At 50.8% G+C, this 20,880-nt stretch overlaps 1 protein-coding gene across 3 annotated transcripts; it reads right to left on the reverse strand.

Annotated features, from left to right (window-relative positions):
- Nucleotides 1-2,190: 2,190 nt before the first annotated feature.
- Nucleotides 2,191-15,937, reverse strand: Plekhb1 (pleckstrin homology domain containing B1). 3 transcript variants are annotated; one of them, XM_055623545.1, is made up of 7 exons: nucleotides 15,788-15,937; nucleotides 14,256-14,331; nucleotides 12,751-12,903; nucleotides 12,118-12,220; nucleotides 11,127-11,166; nucleotides 3,778-3,877; nucleotides 2,191-3,364 (listed from the first exon to the last, which is right to left on the reverse strand). In XM_055623545.1, the coding sequence occupies exons 2-7, from the start codon at nucleotides 14,290-14,292 to the stop codon at nucleotides 3,228-3,230; spliced, it is 570 nt and encodes a 189-aa protein (XP_055479520.1). In that variant the 5' UTR covers nucleotides 14,293-14,331; nucleotides 15,788-15,937; the 3' UTR covers nucleotides 2,191-3,227. The 3 variants fall into 3 exon arrangements, with proteins under 3 accessions (XP_055479520.1, XP_055479517.1, XP_055479518.1); XM_055623542.1 differs by having other exon boundaries at nucleotides 15,778-15,937; XM_055623543.1 differs by lacking the exon at nucleotides 15,788-15,937 and having other exon boundaries at nucleotides 14,256-14,458.
- Between the last annotated feature and the right edge of the window lie 4,943 nt (nucleotides 15,938-20,880).

A 20,880-nucleotide genomic window follows, 5' to 3' on the forward strand; every position in this document is an offset into this window, starting at 1 on the left:
ACACACACACACACACACACACACACACACACACACACACACACACAAAACAACCCTGTCTCGAAAACCAAACAAACCAAAAATTATGTTAGATGATAGCATAAAATATCTCTCACCTGTAGTAATTATATGATCTAGTGTGTTTTCAGTCACATAAAAGCAGAGCACGTTGAATTACATGCATCATGTGATGGTAATAATAAAGTCTGTATCTCTTGCTTGTGTTATTTTAAAATGTAATTCTTCTACCAAAAAAAATTAAACTGTTATATCAGCCATACCCTTACACATGTGCTTATAATGGCTCTTGGCTGTGTGTTTTTTTGTGTTTAAGCTTGTTCTGTTGATTGTGACACCAGCAGGACTACTACACACAGGCATTATAGCCTAGGTTTATGTCAGAGAGAATACCATCTATACTCTGATAGGACTTGGTGAAGAGATTGTATTGCTGTTAGGCAAGGAATGACTTAGGAGGGGGTTGACTTTAGTGGGGAGGATTGTTGTGGGTTTTTGGTTTTGGTTTTTTGAGACAGGGTTTCTCTGTTGTAGCCCTGGCTGTCCTGGAACTCTCTCTGCAGACCAGACTGGCGTCAAACTCAGCTCCACCTGCCTCTGCCTTCTGAGTGCTAGGATTAAAGGCGTACACCACCATGCCTGGAATGACTATTTTTTTTTTAAAGTAATTTTAATTGACACAGTGATGCATATATATAAACCCAGCACTCAAGAATCTGGGCCAGAAGGATTGGGTTAAAGGCTCTTGTGGGTTACAAAACAAAACTTGTCATATGGAGGGAGGGGCACATGACCTGCAAACAGAACCTCTAACCATGTCTTGGGCATTGCTAGTTTTCAATTTAAGCTTTAGCCATATATGGTGGTGCTCACCTTTAATCCCAGCATTGGGGTTTGGGGATTAGGGGAGCAAAGGCATGTGCATTCTGAGTTCAAGGATAGCCAGAGCTACACAGAGAAACCCTATCTCAAAAAGCCAAAACTAAATAAGTTTTATTGCAACCTCAGGGTTTACTTTTAAACCATTCAGATTCTTAAGACCCCAAAGTCTGAAGTCCTCTGGCCACTTAAAAAGGAAATCCCTACTTTTGGTCTGCCACATCTGACTCTTTCCCCTGCCCCATTACTAGTAAGAATAAAGGCCACAGGCTAGAGAATGTATTGGTGCAGCTATCTTCAGAGGTAGCATTGGGACACTACACCTGCCAAGAGAAGAGAGGAATTGATGAAGACAAAGGTAAAATACTGCAGTAAGATGGCGTGGAGGATTGGCCTCCAGGTCCCTGGAGCTCTTCATTGTAAGGTTTGTACCCTCTGCTCAGCTTATTATCATATGGCCAGACTCAGTGCGTATGCTTGAGACAGATGACAGCTTCCTCAGTGTAGGAGTGTTCTCTCATTCTGAATTATCCCTGAATCTGGCTTCTAGCCGTGGCTTGCCCTGTTTTCCCTTTGGCTGAAATCAGTTTTAGGAAGGGTTTCTGCCATTTGATAGCTTTCAGAAGCCTAGTACGGGTTCTGTTTGTCCGTAGCCACTAGGTTTCTATGAGAAGAATTAATTAGTTCAAGTTTAGTTTGGGGAAGCTATGGTGGAAACAGTCCTAACAAACACTTAGGAGCTGAGATCTTCAATCTTTGTCACATAAACATGAGGACACAGCACCCAAGTGAGAAGCTGGGTGCCAAAGTCAGGCATGGTGGTACACACCTTTAATCCTAGTACTAGGGAGGCAGAAGCAGATGGATCTCTGAATTGAGGGCTACACAGAGAAACCATCTTAAAGAAAGAAAGGGAGGGAGGGGAGGGGAGGGAAGGGAAAAGAAGGAAGAAAGAAAGAAAAGAGCCACAACATAAGCCTTTACACGAGTTTTCTAATATTGGAGGTCTCTTGGCAGGCAGTGCCAGTTCTGGATTATCCATCAGCTCAGTGCATTGAACAGAGACCCTGACATAGCTTCTCCTTGAGAATCTTCAGAGGTAGCCAACTTCATCTGACATGTTAGGTAAGGAAAGCAAGATAGAAAATGAATTGTCTCAAACTTGTTCAGCTCACATCTTATCTTATTAATTCCACCCAAACTCACAATGCACTCTACCAGTATAGATGCTGGGTTACAGAGATGTGCAGAGGAAACAGATCCCCCCTGGAAGAACAGAACAAGCAGAGCCAGTTTCGGGGCTAGTCATGTCTTTATTAGTGTCTGAGCCAACAGAGCCCTCGTCTACAGGGAACTTTAGTGGGCACTCTGGCCACTGGGCCAGGGATTTTAGCTTTTCTATTAGCAACTGGGAATGGAAGGGTAGTGGAAGAGTCTGGAACAGGATCAAATGGAGAGATTGCTTGCCACCTACAGGCAGGCACATGAGCTGTTCCTCAGGATGGTGCCAAGGTGGATCAGGCCCCCGAGCAAAATAATGCCATCTCCTCCAGAGTGAAGGAAGAGAAAAAGCCTCAGATGGTATCAGTCAAAGCTATAGAGCTGAGCTCCTAGGATCAAAAAGGCATTTCCTAAAGGAAGCAACTTCCTAAGGCTGGAGGTCCCAAAGAGGTCACCTGTCCCACAGCCAAGAAACCCTAGGGTTAGTTCAACTCTCACAGGGAAGCTAGTAGTGGGAAGAAGGTGCCAAACTCTGTTTGGGTAAGTCTATGTACTGCCAGTACTAACAAAACAGGCATAATATTCATTATAGTTGAAATCAAGAAGCTCCTTAGCCTGGAGAACTGCAATCCAACCCCTGCCACAACGCCAAGCCAACTGTATTTGATTCTTTGGACAAATGACGATAATCTCTGCTGGTGCTTGCTGCCAACAGCACCCAAACTGCCTGCCTTTCCCCTTTCCCCCCACATGTCCTTGCCAGACTGGTAGCTTTGTTGTTTGTCCTCTTCTGATCTCCATCCCTCAAACACTTGGAGCCAAATGAAGTTATGTTTGCTGTGTCTAAAAGAAATATATTCATATGTGATTTATGGGGGTGTCTGGCAATAGGTGTGAGGATTTTTCGGCCATATCTGTGCCTGAGATGTTAGCTTCCTCTGAGAGGGAAGGAGGGTAGGTGATGGGAGGAATGAGCCAGGCATAGAGGGCTTAATGGAGAGAAAAAGGTCAAAATGGGACAGAGTTTAGATGGTAGATAGCAGAGGGTGGTCCAGGAAGAAAAGGGTCTTGTGTTCTATGTGCATGTCCGGAGGTCAGAGCCCCAGAGCTCAGAACCAACAAGGTGACCACATGAGTGAGCCAAGAGCAGCACCTGTGGCAGCCCCAGCAAGCATGCCCATAGCCAAAGGGGCACCGGAGCTATAGCAGGGATCCTCTCGAACTATCACGTGTGTTACTCCAGGACCTGTAAGAAAGCCGTGAGGGTCAGGGTCAGCCGCAGCGACTCTAGTCCAATTCATTTTGCTCCCTGGTCAGAGGAATGTTTAGTGTCCATGGGGCTGGGACTGTGTTGCAGGAAAACCCAGGATCCCTTGGCACCTGGATCACAGCACCAGGGGATGGACACTATTAACCTTGGGAATAGGAAGGAGGGTGCTATTCCTGCAATAGCCACCTGAGGTCGCCAGCAACACAGAAATGTCATTGCAGCCAGTCTGAGGGGTGGATGGGGGAAGTGGGAAGGTCAGAGTGGAGGGTGGGATTTGGAAAAAACTTGTAACCTCAAAGGGTGAAGCTTAGTCTTCATTGATGGATCGTGGACAAGGCCTGGCGCAGGATTTTGGTGGGCAGAGGGGTAGGTGTGCCAGGGACGCTTACCTGCATAAGGTGGCCCGTAGTAACTGCGGACATATGTGGCCTCATGAGCGTTGGGGGGCACCACCTCATAGTAGTCCTGATATGGGCTGTAGACTCGTACCTGGGAAGTCAGGTCAGGTCAAATGCCCAGGGAGTTCCTGGGCATTTATTTAGTTCCTGTATTTAGTCCTGAGCCCTTCTTGCCTCTGTGGCCTCCCTCCTCACCAGTACCAGGAAGCTAGTGGAAAAGACACTGCCTCCCCATGAAGTCCATACATAACCCTTCTCTCCTAAAAGCTCAGCTTCTACATCCAGCTCCTCGTGGTGTTCTTTCTCCTGCCTTGGTCTCCTACACTGCTCAGTTTCCCAGGGCTCCCAACATCCCTTTACAGGTCTAACAACTGTACAATGTTCTCATTGGAGAAACCCGACTGATCACCACAGGAAGGGAGCTACGGCCAAGCTCTAGGCATGAATTAGAGGAGGACTGGGGAAAAGGAAAGCAAGAGTAGCAATTGAAGTAACTATCATCCAGCACCTACTGCATAGCAGGCCCCTAGGGAGGTGCTCTCCTGTGTTACCACCTCTGATTCTTAAAGGCAGGTATTGCTAGCTCCTCAGAACCGGTGCTGGCACACAGAGAGGGTGGGAGTCCTGCCCTCCCCTGCAGGCCTCTGCCAGCCTCCCAAAGTCACCCACTCTAGGACTCAGAAGCATTTCTTTCTGGGTTCTCTGTGATTACCCCTTCTTATCTTTTAGCCTTTCTGGCCTGTTCCCCAAGTGTGTGCTGTTTACGGACAAGGTGCTCAGTCTGTGTCGCCATCAGGGGATAGTGCAGGACAGGAGCCAGTAAATACATCCATGATTAACAGTAACTGCCAATCCAAACCTAACCACTTTCCTCATGGGACTGCAAACCTGGAGGGGGTCAGGACCCCTTTTCTCCTGAGGCTCCCCCTCTCTTAGCCCCTTTTCTCACTGTGTCTCTCACTAGGCTTCATGCCAGAATGGCCCAACTCTCTTTAGAAGTCCATCTGTGTCCAACTTTACTAACAAACACAAATGGGCTGTGCAGTCTCTCCATCTCACACCCTGTTTTTGTGGAAATGCTCTTGTCCATAAATGACAGCATCATGCAGTGGAACCCAGAAATCAAGGGGTGCCTCACGTAACGGGGCCCTCTCTCTTCCCCCCTGTGTATACGTGGAGGAAGGGTGCATGTAGAGGTCAGAGGTTGGTGCACCGTGTCTTAATTGCTTTCTGTTTATCATTGAGATTGTTTCTTGATGGACTTGGGACTTGCTGATTCACCCTGATTGACTGGCCAGCGAGCCACTAGCTCCCTCCTGTCTTTTATCCCCCAGCGCTGAGATTATGGGAGAGCACTGCTGTTTTAACATGGGTGCCAGGAACTGAACTCAGTTCCTCATGCTTTCACAAAAAATTTACTGACTGAGCCATCTTCCCAGCTCTCTCCACACCATTTTTAAGACAGGGTTTCATGCAGCCTAGCTTGGCCTTGAACTCATTATGTAGATGAAGGTGACCTTGAACTCCTGATCTTCCTTCTTCCACCTCCCAAGTGCTGGGGTCACAGGAATGCATGGCTCTGGAACCTTTGCTCTTTTGGAGGAGTAGGCATTTAATACTTAGCCCAGACTTGCCTTGAACTCATAATCCTCCTGTTTCAGTTCCTGAGAGCTAGGAATATAGGCACATACCACCAAAACCAACATTTTCTTTCTTGTGATGCTGGGGTTTGAACCTAAGGCCTTATACATGCATGTACCACTGACAATATCGCCATCTCCTAGCACTGTCCATCTGCACACTAGCCTTTCACAAGGCCCATGAGGTCTCGGGATTTCATCTTCTAAATATGCTTTTCTGACAAACTATTAGCCAGTGCCGAGAGAGTAAGCCACTGGCTTTAGCAACATGGACACGAGATCTTGAAAGGGAAAAAAAAATTTCTTCAAAGTAATGGTTGGGGAGAAGTCAGACTAGACAAGACAAAAGAATTCTTAAAGGGGAAAGGGGTTGGGGCTGGAGAGATGGCTCAGAGGTTAAGAACACTGGCTGTTCTTCCCAAGGTCCTGAGTTCAGTTCCCAGCAACCACATGGTGGCTCACAACCATCTATACTGAGATCTAGTGCCCTCTTCTGGTGTGCAGACAGAATAATGTATAAATAATAAATAAATAAATAAATAAATAAATAAATAAATGAATCTTTTTTTAAAAAGGGGGGGGTGGGGAAAGGGGTTGGGGAAATCAACATTACTCCATCAGCCTGCCCTGAAGCTGCAGTGAACTAGTAGCTTTGTGAGGTTGGGGAGAGGGTGGAAAATACAACCTCCAGTCTCCGGGGCATCTGTTCCTACCCTCCAGCTCTGGGAGGCCCAGAAGAAAACTCAGAGCACCTGGCAACAGGTAGGTCACCGTAGAGACCTCCTGAACCGAAGCCTCAGGGCTTCTCCCATGGCCCAGGCCCAGCTGTGGGCGGACACAGTGCTGTACAATCAGTAAGATGCAAATAACTACCTGGCCTGCGCTAAAACTGTTTTCCCCCTTAGGTTTGTGGACTTTCAAATCCCTTTTCTTTTTTTTTTTTTGGCATTGCTACTTGAAGTCTCAGGCCTCCCTGTGGTGAACTGAGTAACATCAGTTTCTCACAACTACTGGGAGAATTCAGGAGGACTACATCAGTTGACTTCTGAGCTCAGTTGTACTGCATGCTACAATCACCAGAAGCTTCACCCCATCCCTAGCACCTCACTCATGCTAAGTATGTACTCTGCCGCGAGACACAAACCCAACTCCAGAAGTTAATCTTGAGCATGCAGAATTCCAGGCTAGGGGTGTATATATATATATAGTTCAGTGTTAAAAGCAGTGTTTGCCTAGCAGTGTTGGCTCCCGAGTTCAATCCCCAGTACCACAAAAATGTTTATATGTATATAAATATATTGCAGTTCCTAGGCCCCACCCCAGATTTAGGAAATCCTCCAGCATTTGGAGGATATCAACATTTGCAGTTGTCATGTGAGTCCCTAAGCGGTTCTAAAACACAGAACATTGAGCAAGAAAGAGCTTGCAATTGGCCATAAGACCACAGGCTCCCGTGACTGCTCACACCAGACCAAGTCCAGCTAAGCTGACAATGGGGACAGAGAAAGAGTTGAGGCTTGAAACCTGTGTGCTGGCTGATCTTCACTGTCAGCTTGGCGGGACTTGGAATGACTGGGAGCACACTCTGGGCATGCCTGTGCTGTGTTTCCAGAGGTTTAACTCTGGAGGAGAGGACCCCCCCCCACAGTGGGGCAGTACCATCCTATGGGTTGGGGTTCTAGACTAAATGAAAAGGGAAATGAAAAAGCCAGCTGGACGCTGGCATTCTCCTCTCTCTGCCCAGATGGGAGCAGGCAGCCCCCCCACCCCATGGGGGAGTGCGCCCTCAAACTCAGAACCAGCGTCCGTCCTTCCTTCAGCTGCTTCTAGCCAGTCATTTGGTCGCATCCCGACTCTAAGAAACACCCAGGCAAGGGCAGGCCCAGACCAAGTCCCTTCCTTTCTTTCCTTACTCATCAAGTGACCTGTTTATGCCAGTTCTGTGTGAAAGAGCTAAGCACAGACTCCCCCATCCCTGGGCACTGACGGAGCACATGCTGTACACCCAGTCCTGTTTACTTCACTGGGCAGAGCAAATGAGACTTGGTCCTTGCCTTGCAATAGGTTCCAGTTTCAGAGAGTCTAGGCAGACAGGAATAAAGTGGCTCTTAGAGCAGGCAGAATGAAGGCAGCACTAAGAACCAGGGACAGAGGACTGTGCCTGAGTGACAGTGCCTGAAGCTCTGGGAAGTCCTCACTGAGGAGGTGGCAGCCTTTGAGGTAGTTCTTTAAGGATGAGCATCAGCTGGCCAGAATGGAGAAGCTAAGGGTTTGGGCAGCACAGGACAGCAGGAGGAGGCAAAAGCTAGAGTAGCTTCGGCAGAGGACACAAACGCGCACAGGGCTGAGGAGACAAGCAAGTCTGGCCAAACGCTGTGGGCCTTGAAAGCCAGCTGTGGCCCAGTGAGGAAAGGGGAGCCGTTGATGTTCATGGACAGGGAAGAAATGGGACAGGTGACTTTAGAGGCTCATCCTGATGGCCAGGAAGGAGGCATGAAGGGCTGATCTTGCACTTACCCAGATCCGCCTCTCAACCTGACAGGGTTTCCATGAGAGGGTCGTGCACCTGACTTTAGGGCAAACCCGACGGCTCCTGGGTGGGATGATGGCTCCAGCTGGGGCCTGCTCCAGCCACAGAAACCCAAGAAGGGAGAGGGAGGGAGATGTCAGATGCCCTTTACACCTTACAAGACTAGGGGATGTTACCAGGCCCCTGTACCAGCTGTGAATGTTCTCGGGAAGGTCAGAGAGGGGGCGCAAGGGGAGTCAGTTACTCAGTGAAAAAGGAGCAATGGCCTCCTTCCGGCTCTCCCACCTCAGTTGCATGCACATGGGGATCCCAGTGTCTTTATCCCACAATTCCAGCCTCGTCTGAAATATAATCCCCAGGGGCCTCTTCCCAGAGTGGGGCATGTGGAGGCACAAAGCACAGGTCACTCCTGCATAGGCTTGGGGACACAGAGGCCCACAGACACAGATGTGAACAGACAGACACAAATACAAACACAAGCACCAGCTCTAGTAAGCCAGAGCCCAGGGGATGTGTATCTGGGGAGCATGGAGGGCCAGGCAGAGGGAGGGGTCAGTAAGGCAGGCAGGTGGACAGGTACGGAGGAAGCATGGAGGGCCAGGCAGAGGTGAGGGGTCAGTAGAGCAGGCAGAGAGGGAGCAACACAGCTTCATAGAGTCACAGTGCAGAACGGTCAGCCCTCACCTCCTTCCTCCTGCTATCCTCAATGCCACTGACTCAGGGAACTTTGGAGCTTAGAGAATGGTTAGAATGACCTGGTTCCCTTGCCCTGATGATTCTTATTCCTCCCTCTAGCTTCCTGCAACCACCTTCCACCTGAAAACCCAAGTCTTCTCCCAGTACCTGACCACAGCCCTCCCTGCTAATGCCCTCAACTGCTGATATCCTCAGAAAAAGTCTATTCCTCCAACTAGACTTTGAGACCCTTCTTGACCCGGCCCTGGTACCTCAGAAGTCACCTCTTCAGTGCCACTCCCTCCATGGTAAACCTTGCAACCAGGGCAGACTCCAGCCCTTGGATGCACACATTTGCAAGCATGTCCGCTTACGCATTTCTCTTCCCTACCTCTGCTCACCTAGCTCCTGCCAATGGCAGCTTCCTCCACTAGCCAAGTCTCCGCTGAAGACTGTGAGACCGAAGGAGCCACCTCCACTCTTTAGGCCTCAGCTTCGCCACCAACTACCATAACATAACCATGACATAACCATGCCAGGTGCCCAGCAGAGCGCCTGGCTCTCAGCAGGCGGATATACCCAGGAGGTTCCTAACTGCCTTCCCTGCTACCTCCCAGTCGACACTCTCCGTGAGAGAGGTCCCGGCTGTGCCACAGGCAGAAGCAACAAGTGTCAACGCTGGAGTCAGGCAGCGGCTGGGGGCCCATGTTGGACCTCGGGCAACTCTTCCAACCCACTCCTACCCTAGTCTGTAAGCACTCTCACCTGCACTTCCTAGATGCCTGCGCTCCTCAGCTTGTCAGCCAGCTCCACACCTGCAGCCTGTTGCCATGAGACCCACCCAACCTCCTAGATGGTCCCTGGGTTACCCCCTACTGTTCACTCCCTTCCCACCAGCCCGCTGGCCTTTCTGTGCTTGTTTTTGAGACAGGGTCTGGCTCTATGGCCCAGGCTGACCCTAAGCTGGTAGCAGCCCTGTACCAGCCTCCCAAGTGCTGGGATGATGAGCACACACGGCCACATTAGCTACAGGGTGGCCTTTTGAAAATAGAAGTCCGGTAGCCAGGTGGGGGTGCCTGCCTTTAATTCCAGCATGGGAGGCAGAGGCAGAGGCAGGAGAATCTGTGAGCTGGAGGCCAGTCTGGCATACAGAGTGAGTTCCAGGATAGGTAGGGCTACACGGAGAAACCAAAACAAAATAAGTCTGGGACGCAGAAATGGCTCAGTAAAATGCTTGCCTTGCAAGCACAAGAACCCGATTTCCATCCCCAGGACCCAGGTAAGGAGCAGGCATGGCATCATGTGCCTAATCCCAGAGCTATGATGGCAAACGCAGGAGGATCCCTGGGGCTTGTTGGACAGCCAGCCTAGCTGAACTGCTGAGCCCCAGGTCCCAGGCAGTCTAGCTGAGCTGGTCCCAGTGAGCAGCATTGTCACCAGAATAAGGTGAACGGCTGTTGAGGACAACGCCCAGGGTTGACCTCCGGCCTCCACACACCTGCACGCACACCCGCAAATACACACTCACACCACAAAAATCAATACAAAGACTGTATAAGACAGATCTGATCTGATCAGTCTATTCTTTCCTTTTGCTTAAAAACTGTCAAGGCCTTACAGGCGCTCTTAGCTCTAAGGATCCTTAGAGCAAGACATGGAAGTTTGTGCCTGTAGTTCTAGCACTTGGAAAGCCTAGGGAAGAGGATCACTGCAAATTTGAGGCCAGTCTGGGCTACAGGATGAATTCAAGGCCAGCCTGGGATTCAAAGTGATACTCAAAATAAAAAAGTAAAATAACCAATATTCTTAGCACAAGGCCCAGGCCTGAACTCCCAGCTTCCCCCATCAACCCTCACCCCATTCCCTGACGCCTTAACTCCTTTCAGCCTTTACACCTACTGGTCCCTCTTACTCAAAAAGCTGTTTCCGTCAGGTCTCAGGCTAAGCCTCAAGTGAGCTCACACCTGGATTGGACCGCCAGAAAGGGTGACACACTGCATGCCTTTGCCAGAGCAGTGACTGAAATCAAAGTGGAATACTGAATTAGTTGTTTTATGTCTGCCTCTTCTAGGCTGAGTGCAGGAGGGCAGAGCCTGCAGCCCTTGTTCACTTCCACTTCCAATCCCCTGGCCCCTGGCCCACAGTAACAACCTGACAGTATCTGTTGTGTGGATGAACAAGCCTCAGTCTTGCCACCTGCAGAGCGGGAATGATAACCCCAGCCTCACAGGACTGTTCTGAGTGGCATCATGTCGGCCACACGCATCCTTCTTTTTTAGCTCCCACACAACCCTCCTGTGAGGCTTCATGGAGGCTTCTCTCCCTACTCCTGGGAACACCTGCTGATCCTCCCTTCTCCACAGGGGACTCCGGGAGGCTGAGTCTACATGAACCTTTCCACTCTAGACTGAACTAATAGGCAGAGACCGAGTCTGAGTCACCCATGATTCCATGGCACGTGGGGCAGGGGGGAGAGGAGAGCATTGGGGGCTCACCGGGGTGGAATTCGCCTCCAACAGTGCTGTCTTCCATGCTCTGCAAAGCAAGACCCACACATCATGAGGGAAGATTTGGAGAGTGGCAGATGGGGGTCCCACCTTACAGATGCCCCTCCCCTGCCCAGGCCCTAGTCCCACCTCTCCCAACTCTCAGGTAGACAAGGGCAACTCTCTACTGCCCTAGCCGCACGAAGGGCCCTGAGGTAAGCTAGTCACTCCCAGTCCAGCCTCTTCCCCTCAGCTATCCCAATTGAGTTTGGGATCGTGGTGTCTATCAGGGGCCTTCTGAGCCTTGCATATCTGGGTGATGCTCTGCCTGCAGCCCACTGCCACGTTCCAACTTGTACGGCTTCCCAAAGCCATGACCCGAGCCTCAGGAATGCCCAATGGATACAGGACAATTGGGCCTTTGTTAGTTGCCATGGCTTCTGGCTGGGGTAGACAAGGCAGCTCTATGCTGTCTGCCCAGAGCTTGGCTGCCCCCACACCCACACACCCATCTCTTTCCTTCTCCTCTAGGGAGGAGGCCCAGCTGCTCAGGCTGAGGGCAGGAAGGGAGAGAATATAAGGGAATAGATGGCACTGAGGGGGATGCCCTCATCTTCCCAGGATGGGCTGCATCTGATCCTGGGTGCCCTGCTTGGGCACTGCCAACTAGTTGCTTTCTGGCGGCAGCTGTAGGCCTACCCCTCAGTTCAGAGTCCCACCCACCAGGGCATCTCTTTTAAGATGGCACTGGGTGTGCCTTGCCCTTTCCATCACCCTGGGTGAGGGACTTCACGGGCTGCGAAATATCGGATCCTAAATGTCCAGGGACCCGAGGCAGGGGCGCCTCCATCCCGAGTCCTCTGGGTTTTCACCAGTTACCAGTGGTTGCACTGTCGTCCCTCTCCTCAGCCTGTATGACATGACTTGCTAACTGGTGTTAATCCCCCCCTTGTAGTTGCACCCCAGGGTCCCACTCCACACAGCTCCTGAATCTACTTACATGGCATCATCCCGGGTCTCCGCACACAGGTGCAGGCGGGAACCCTCCCGTAGGTTCACTGTCAGCAGGCCATCTCGGCTCCTGCCCTCTGGGGGCTGCACATCTGGAAGTGGACACGAATACATGAGCCCCACCCCAGGAAACCACACACAACGGCAGGGGCTGCCTCCCTGTTGTCTTGTTTTCTGGCCACTGCCAACCTCTGATCCCACAGACTTTCTGGGGGCTGCTGTCCCCTTCAGACCCTTTCGACCTTTCCACATTGTGACTTTCTAGCACATCTCTCAGTTACTATATTACGCTGTGGCCTCAGTCTTGGTTGAAGCACTAGATCTGCCGTGTGCCTCTAGGCCTGTCACACGGCTTCCCCGGGCGTAGTCCGTCTTCATCCACTCTCGAGTGCCTGCAAGCGTTTTATCTGGACTCCCCCATGGAACACAGCACAGCGTAGGACCCCAACCGAGGACCAGCTTCTTAACTCAGAGCGAACTGACCTGTATTTGGCAATGGCCCAGAAGCAGTTGTTTATGGGAGCTTTCTGAAGGCAACCCAGAGCCTTCCGGGTACAGTTCTCAGACTCAGGGAAGACACTGACCACGGGCAGCGTTCCATCAAAGAAGCGTTTCTGCTCACCCTGACACTCTTGGCCGACCTTTATGTCCCGGACGTTGAAATGGATAAGCACACGGTCCTCCTCGTCCTGTGCCGTCTCATCACGGTAGTAGCCGAGTGTGCCGTCCAACCAGAGAGCGAACCAATTCCGCTTCCAGCGGCGGAGGATGGAGCCTGCACGATATCCCGACCCACCAGGGGAGCTGAATCCTGAGCCTGCCAGGGGCAAGAGCCCCAGATGGGGCCGCAGAATCCCCTCAGGTCTCCTCCCGATTACTGTCACCTCTTTCTGTCTATCTACTCTCCAAAATGAGGACACGGCCTGGCCTCTTTTTTTATATTTCACTTGCCTGGCACACAGCAGAGGCTCACTAAAAGTGCTGAACTGTGAACAGCCACTTACACCAGCTCCGGGGACTTCCAAGACAAGCCCAAGTCTTTCCAAAGAGAAAGACCTCTCCCCACCCAGAGCCTCTATCTGGTTTGAGTGACAGTCATCTGTATCTTCTCTAGCTCTTCCAGAGGATTAGGGATCTGGACCTCCCCACATGAGGTCCCAAAACCCAGCAAGACCTATATTTGGTATCTGTCAAACCAAATGAACTGAGAATGGACAAGAGCAAGGGAGAAGGGGGATCCTAGCCCAAAGATGTCTCCAGGACATCTCCTTCAGTTGGTAGCCCTGGATAGATGATGTTCGGGTGGGGGCGGCTGTGGCCCCTGTGGTTCAAAACAGAAGGGGTTTTTAAACCAAGGTGTGGAGGCTCACACCTGCAGTTTCAGCACTCAGAGGATGAAGGGACTTCAAGGCCAGTCTGGACTACAGAGCAAGACCTGTCTCAGAGAAAACAAAGAAAGCGAGCTAGGCATGGTGGCACATGCCTGTTACCCCAGCGTTCATGTGGTGGAGGAGGGGTACACAATCATCTTTGGCCACACAGTGAGTTTGAGTCCAACTAGGGCTACATGAAACTTTGTATTCTCCCCAATGCATTATAAAGCCCCCCCCCCAAAAAAAAAAAATAAAGAGGTTTTCTTGGGGCTATGGGTCTAGAGCAGAGACGAATCTCACCTTGCTTGGGCATTGGTCTGGGTCCTGCCTGTTTTGCAGTGCTATGAATGCACAGAGCATCAAACTTATCTGTAGCCTGGGGAATGTGCAGTTTAGAGTCTAGGGCCAGTATGGGATGGGGAAGGGAGGCGGGAAGACTGGGAGGGGAAGACAGTTGTTTTGTAAGTTAGTGTGGGAACTGAGAAGGAGCCTGTGACCCAGCCTGGTGCTATTGTGGCAGAGGGGGTTAGAGGAACAGCCAGAAAGGGCTCATCAAAGGGGGAAATCTGGTTGGTCCTGAAGAGCACAGCTTTGCTAAACAGTCAGAAATGAGAAGACCATGAATAAAGAGGAGGCTGGAAGGTCCTCATGTGGGGAGAAAGCTTCACCATGATGTGTAGGACGCGCCATTTCCCTCCTCCCAGCCCAGGGATCAGGTGAAAGGCAGACAAGGACTTGACCCAGAATCACTCACTCTGTCTCCATAGCCAGCCGCCCCTCACCAGGGCCATTTCTTCAAAAGGACTTTCCAGGGTGGAGTCGGGTGGGACCTGTCAGAGGAGCCACAATTCAGTGTGGCTCCTGAGAGAAAAGCCCCCCGCCCTGCCCTCCCCAGAGGGCCTGGAACCATGCAAGACTGCGTTAGTAAACAAACAGGCCAGGCACCCTCCTCCCCTCCCTCCTACCACTCTGCCCTGTAGAGAATGGGCACACTGTCCCAGTGGGGTCAGCAGGCAGCCACCCAATAGGACAGGGTGGGGGCGGGGATGAGAGCCCAGGCCAGGCTGAGTTCCAGAACCTTAGCGAGTCTCTGGCTCCATGCTCCTCTGGCCCGTATGAGGCAGGTAAGAGGCTGGAGTGAGGAATTCTTAGAGCTCATAAAATGTTAGGAAATGGGATTTGGAAATGGGAGCGGTACAGGGTATCAGTCAATGAATTTCTCATATTCAGACCCCACGGGGCCATCTTTTGAGTACAGATAAGAGCCATGGAGCTTGGTACACATCTCTGCCTTCACCCATTATCTCATTTCAGCTTCCCAATCATCCTTGCCAGCATTCCTATTTTAGAGACAGGGAAACTGGGGCCTGAAGAGGTCCAAACTACACAAACCCCCTTGATACGAAGCAATGGAGCCAGGATCCACGCCCGACCACCTCAGCTCCTCTCCAAGACCTTTAAAAAGACCCAATGCCATCTGGGTGTAGTGGTATAACGTTTAACCCCAGCACTCAGGAGGCAGAGGCAGGCAGAGCTCTGGGAACTGGAAGCTAGCCTGGTCGACATAGTAAGTTGCAGGCCTACACAGTGAGACTGTCTCAAAAGACCAAAACCAGGCCTGGCGGTGATGCCCTGTGACTTTAATCCCAGTACTCTGGAGGTAGATTTCCCAGTTCAAGATCGGCCTGGTCTACAGAGTGAGTTCCAGTACAGCCAGGGTCACACAGAGAAACCCTGTCTCCAAAAACAAAACAAAACAGAACAAAACAAAACCAACCAAAACCAAACAAACAAACAAACAAAACCAAACAACAACAAAAACACACCACTCAGTGTGCAGGATCAAGCCAGCCCCGAATCGAATCGTAACTGTGGAGGTAGAGGCAAGCCACCACCTTAAAGACCCCCAGGTGATGCCAAAGTTTGCCAGCCACTGTGACCTCTCTGGTTCCCAGACAGAGAGCACCGTATAGGAGGTTGAACTGGAGGGAAGGGGTCAAATGTCGCTTCCCTCCCTGTATGTGATGGAGCTTGGACTGGAGTCCAGGTGCCTTCTCTTACTAAGGACGATTTATTTATGCGCAGGTCTCTGCCAGATGCCTCGGGCCCTTCCCCCACCTGCTCACACCTGTTGCTGCGCAACTAGGGCTGGCACACTCAGGGTGGAAGCCTGGGCCTCTTGTGTTTCTCCTCAGGGGCCCTGTCCAAGCTCTGACACTGATCTTACAAGAGGGTCGGGTGCACACTCCCTCTCAGGTTCCCCTTGCTGCACCCACCTGTTCACACCTGTTGCGGAAGCGGCTGCCACAAATACCCGCTACTCGCTACTCGATGAAGCTGTTAGCTCAGCAAGTCGCACCTGCGCTGTGGTACCCCAGAGAGCCTGAGGCATTCACTCCCCAGGCTGTGCCTAGGGCACAGATGCCCCCAGGCCCCGCCCTCCAGACCCAACTCACTCCCAGGGCGGGGCCATGGCGTGGAGAAATTCAAGGACTGAGGCATGCTGGGATTTGTAGTCCGCAGTCCTACACTGGGCAGAAACAGCCCGCAATGGCATCCTGTGCTGACCCCAGAAGGAGTAAGAGGCTACACACGGAATTTCATGTTCTTCTTTCCTCCTTAGGATCTGCCTGTATTTCCACAGCTCCCTCAAATGATCTGCCAGAGCAGCTGGGACGATACCCAACTTATTTTTCTGTTGAGACATTTATTTGTTCGCCTAGTTTTCCCCTTTTGGTACTAGAGATGTATTCCAGGACTGACTGGCTAAATACTGATCGACACTCCATCCTTAACATAAAGACTTTCTCTTAAGATCGTGTGGCCAGAGGGTTGAGGAGAGACCTCAGTCAATAAAGCGCTTGCACAAGACGCTAAGTTCAGATCCCCAGAGGCTGATATGCATCCTGGGGAGGAAGAGACAGGTGGATCCCTGGGGCTCACTGGCCTTCCAGCCTCATCTGAATCCTAAACCACCAAGGTGGATGGCTCCTGAGGAAGGGCCTGTGGCCTCCACATGCACACACATACTCACACACCACCACACACACACACATATAAAAGTAATAATAATAATAATAATAATAATAATAATAAAACAATGAGAGAGAGACAAGAAAATGTGTAGCTTGAAGCCTGGCTTGTAATCCTCAAAGGCTGGAGGCAGGAGGATTATCAAAGATCAAGGCCAGTCTGGTCTAAGAGAGAGTGCCCAGACTGCATAATGAGACCTGTCTCAAAAAAAGAAAAAAAAAGAATGTACAGCTTGAGACCTCATTCTGAGAAGAAAGTCAGAAAGAGAGAGAGAGAGAATGAAAGGTCATTCTCCAAAAGGCTGTAGTCATGTATAGATGATTGCTGGACAAACTTCCCCAATGATGCCCAAGGACAAGACATTAAGTTCGGCAGAAGCTGGGCCTGGTTGTACAGATCAATAATCTCCGATACCTGGCAGGGTGAGAGGCAGGAGGTTCAAAGCCTGTGATACAGAATAAGTTCAAGGCCAGTCTGGGCAACTTAGACCCCATCGAAAAATTTAAGAAAGAGAGAGAGAGGGAGGGAGGGAGGGAGGGAGGGAGGGAGGGAGGAAGGGATGGAGGAAAGGAGAAAGAAGAGGAGGAGACTGGAGATTTGGCTCGGTGGTAGAGGGCTTACCGAGCATGGTTAGACTCTCAGTTCCATCTCCAGTCCTGAAGCGAAAACAAAACCAAGGCTGATTTCCATTGAACAAGGTGGCTTGTACGCACAGCTGCTCTGGAGTCTCAGTCTAGAGCAGCGGTTCTCAACCTTCCTAGACGCTTCCTCGGGTTGTGGTGACCCCCAAACATAAAATTATTTCATTGCCGCTTCACAGCTGTATTTTTGCTACTGCTGTGAATGGTAGAGTAAATATCTGATATGCAGATGTGAGGCTCCAAAAGGGGTCGCGACCCACAGGTTGAGAATTGCTGGTCTAGAGGATGCCTCAAGGCCCGGAGAGCCCAAAAGTTCAAGGCCAGCCTGGACTATATAGCAAGATTTCTAATAAGAAGAAGAAAAAAAAGAAAGAAAAAGAAAGGAAGGAAGGAAGGAAGGAAGGAAGGAAGGAAGGAAGGAAGGAAGGAAGAGAAAAGGTTTTCTGGCCCATCAAGATGGTACATCAGGAGAAGATTCCTGCCACCAAACCTGATGACCTGAGTTCTGTCCCCAGGGCCTACAAAGTGGAAGGAGAGAACCACTTCCCAAAAGTCTGTGTCTCACCTCCACAGGTGCAGTGTTACACTTGTGCACACTCATGCACACACAGAGGTAAATGTAATCTTAATTTTTAAAAGTTTGTTGTTCAGGGGGCTGGAGAAATGGCGAAGCAGTTAAGAGCACTGGCTGCTCATCCAGAGGTACTAAGTTCAATTCCCAGCAGCCACATGGTGGCTCACAGCCATCTATAGTGGGATCTGATTCTCTCTTCTGTTGTTCGTGAAGACGCTCATATACATAAAAATAAGTAAGTAAATAATAAATAAATAAATAAATAAATAAATAAATAAATAAATAAATGGTGGGGCGATAATAGTGCATGCCTTTAACCCCAGCACCAGCAGAGGCAGGTGAACCTCTGAGTTCAAGGCCAGCCTACAGAGTTCCAGGACAGCCAGCCAGGGCTACAAGAGAAACTGTCTTGAAATATAAACAAAAGTTTGTTATTCAAACCATAGAGAGGCCACATCCACAGCCCTCAGAGACATTGCGGAAGCCACTCTATTCAGCAGCTTTGTGCTTCCCAAGCTGTATGTGGAGCTCTACCCTTTCTGAAAGAGAACAGTGTTGTTGACAAGCTGGAAAGGAAATACCATCCTGAACCCCAGAGGACTAAACATCCGTGCACCCTCCAAAGCCACTCCCCTGTAAAGAGCCCAAGCCCTTCACAAGTTGAAGAAAACGATACCCTTTGTAAGCAGAATTAAGTGGAATTTATACTCGAATTGATAAAAGACCCAGTGTGGTAGCCCGTACTTGGAGAGCTGCCACAGCAGGACTGGGAATTGAAGGTTAGCCTTGACCACGGAGTAAAGCCAGCCTGGGCTACAATTTAGACTTTTCACCACCCTCTCACACTCAAATCTTCAAACGGAATAGCAAAGCAGAGTGTGGCTTAAGCAGCAGGAAGTCGCCCTTTGCCCAAGAGGTTCAGAAAGGCTTCCCAGAGGAAGCTAAGGGGTCTTAATGTGGGAGCAACATTTCCCAGTCCGGACTGAGCCCCTCACACAAGTGCTGGCAGAAAGTTCAGGGTCTTCAAGAGGTTTAGAAGGCGAGTGAGGGTTAGGGGAGAAGCCGTGGGCTGGCAGGTGACAAAGCCGCAGAGGGTGCCAGCATATAACAAAGGGCTGGATTGGCAGCCTGGACCTTGTGGTATGGTGACTGCGTGGGTGAAATATTGACAAGACAGGAGGCTAGGCCGTAATGATGAGTGGGTCAGAAGATCCTGTCTCCTGGATCTGACCTTCCTCTGTCACTGCTTTGACTAGCTCAGTCCAGATTCCCACCTGTGCAGGAGCAGACAGAGAAACCCGGAGACCAGAGCATCTTCTATTTGGTTAGAGCCACCCCACCCCCACCACCAACTTCCCCCTGACCCAGAGAGCTCCTCACCGGAGTTGCAGGGCTCATGGTTCCTGCTGATCAGAGCAGCATTCCCAAGAAGGTTCCGGAAGTGGGGCCTGGGTTGGCAGCCTCCGAGATGAGGCGATCAGGAAAGAGCTACCGAGGAGGAAGGGAAAGGCAGGGAGGGGCCACCGGGCCTAGGGAAAGGCGCCCTCTTTTCCAGGCCCCTCTCCAGCTTTCCTGACTCGGATATCTGCCCTTCAGTTTCTGACCAAGTCACCTGGTGATTCGAGGTGATGTTGACCCAAGTCTTCAAGATAGGGTAGGGAGGAGAGTAGGGTAGAGCGGACGGGAGATGGAGGGAGGGCGGGGTTAAGTCTTCATCTTGCCGCCCAGCAGGCTGTGTCTATCACTCCAGGCGTGCACCCTGGCTCCTTAAGCCTTCCTTCTTGGCCCCCGGTCTCTTTAATCTTGACCCTGGGACACCCCAGGCTTCAGCCCTTCGTGCTGTGCGTACTTCCCTGGGGGATTTACCACACAGATCCTGTTAGCCAGTGGCTTATCCCTTCTTAGCAGCCCCAGCAAACGCACCTTCCAAACCACGCTGGTTTTCAGCTTTTGCCTTCAACTCATTCTCTGGTGTCTGGAGAGTCCCAATCCTACTCAACTCTGACTAACTTTTCTGTTCCCTATGGCTGGGATGGGAGGAAGGAGGAAAAGAGAGAGATGGAAGAAAAAACGGAGGGAAAGAGGAAAGAGTGGAAAGAAACGGGGAGTAAGGGAGACAGGGAGTTATCTCTCCCTGGGATCCTTGGCAGGTTAAACTGCTAAAATATGCTATAATCTCTGTTAGTGTTTATAGTGAGCAGTTACGTTCTCACTTAGGTATTCCTGATGTCCACTTTCCTGCACATAAGCAAAAGGTTTGGGGGTAGGGTGATCTGACTCCCTCATTAGCAGCTCTGAAGACTCTCCCTTGCTCCGGCTACTTTGAACAAAAAAAGAAAAGAAGAAAGGAAGAAAAGAATAAAGAAAAAAAGAACAGAGCCGTGAGTCAAGCAGCCAGGGGACGAGCTTTCCGCCTCCGCAGGCTGGTCTCCACAGTGGGCTTGAAAAGAGTGCGCAGGATAACAGCTGATGACGCCAGCTCCCGAAAGCGGCTTCAGCCAGGGCCGCTTCCAGCGGTTTGGATTACCAGGCTCGGTGAACTCTAGATGAACCGGCTCCGACCGTCTGTCGGAAACACGCCCCCTGGTGGCCTACAGAGGGACTGCTGTAACTGCTCCTCAGAAGCAAAGCTGCGATTGTTCCTAAAGCAAACCTCGGTGGCTCTAACTGGTATTAAAGGGGCCAGGCAGAGACCGGTCCAATCACGAGGTCTCTGGCTGTGTGAGTGAGTTGCTCAGGCTCACTTAGTCTCCCAAAGGCACCTTCCTTCTCTGGTGTTGCTCATTGGGCCTAATAGAAAGCTTCTCCTAAGTGGCAATTTCTTAGCTACTGTTAGCTGGTAACATGCGGGAAGAAACAGCAGCAGCAGGGTGGCACTGACAGCCAGGCCACGAAAGCTGCTTGACAGCTGAGGAAAAGCAGCCGAGCAGTTAGAGAGTGGCCAGGTCAGGAAGAAGCGTGACAGAAGCAGAGCGCTGGTAAGAGAGCCGGGCAAGAACTGTGAAAGACTCTGGTCAGAGAGGAGTTCCAGGGAGCTGTTAAGTCTTTAGGAACAAGGATCTCAGACGCCTCAGGTGTCTCACAAAAGCTGTAACGCCTTCAGGGGTAGGTGTCCCAATTCCAGACATCCA

Source organism: Psammomys obesus, unplaced genomic scaffold (genome assembly GCF_907164565.1).
Source record: "Psammomys obesus unplaced genomic scaffold, mPsaObe1.curated_primary_1811, whole genome shotgun sequence".
Lineage (NCBI taxonomy): Eukaryota > Metazoa > Chordata > Mammalia > Rodentia > Muridae > Psammomys > Psammomys obesus.

Excerpts from the sequence above, each read along its gene's own strand:
- Plekhb1 (XM_055623545.1), bottom strand. The coding sequence starts at position 14,292 with ATGGCCCTGGTGAGGGGCGGCTGGCTATGGAGACAGA. Across the intron at positions 11,167-12,117 it reads GAGACCCGGGATGATGCCAT|AGCATGGAAGACAGCACTGT; the intron begins GTAAGTAGATTC and ends CTTGCTTTGCAG. Across the intron at positions 3,365-3,777 it reads CTACGGGCCACCTTATGCAG|GTCCTGGAGTAACACACGTG; the intron begins GTAAGCGTCCCT and ends GCTTTCTTACAG.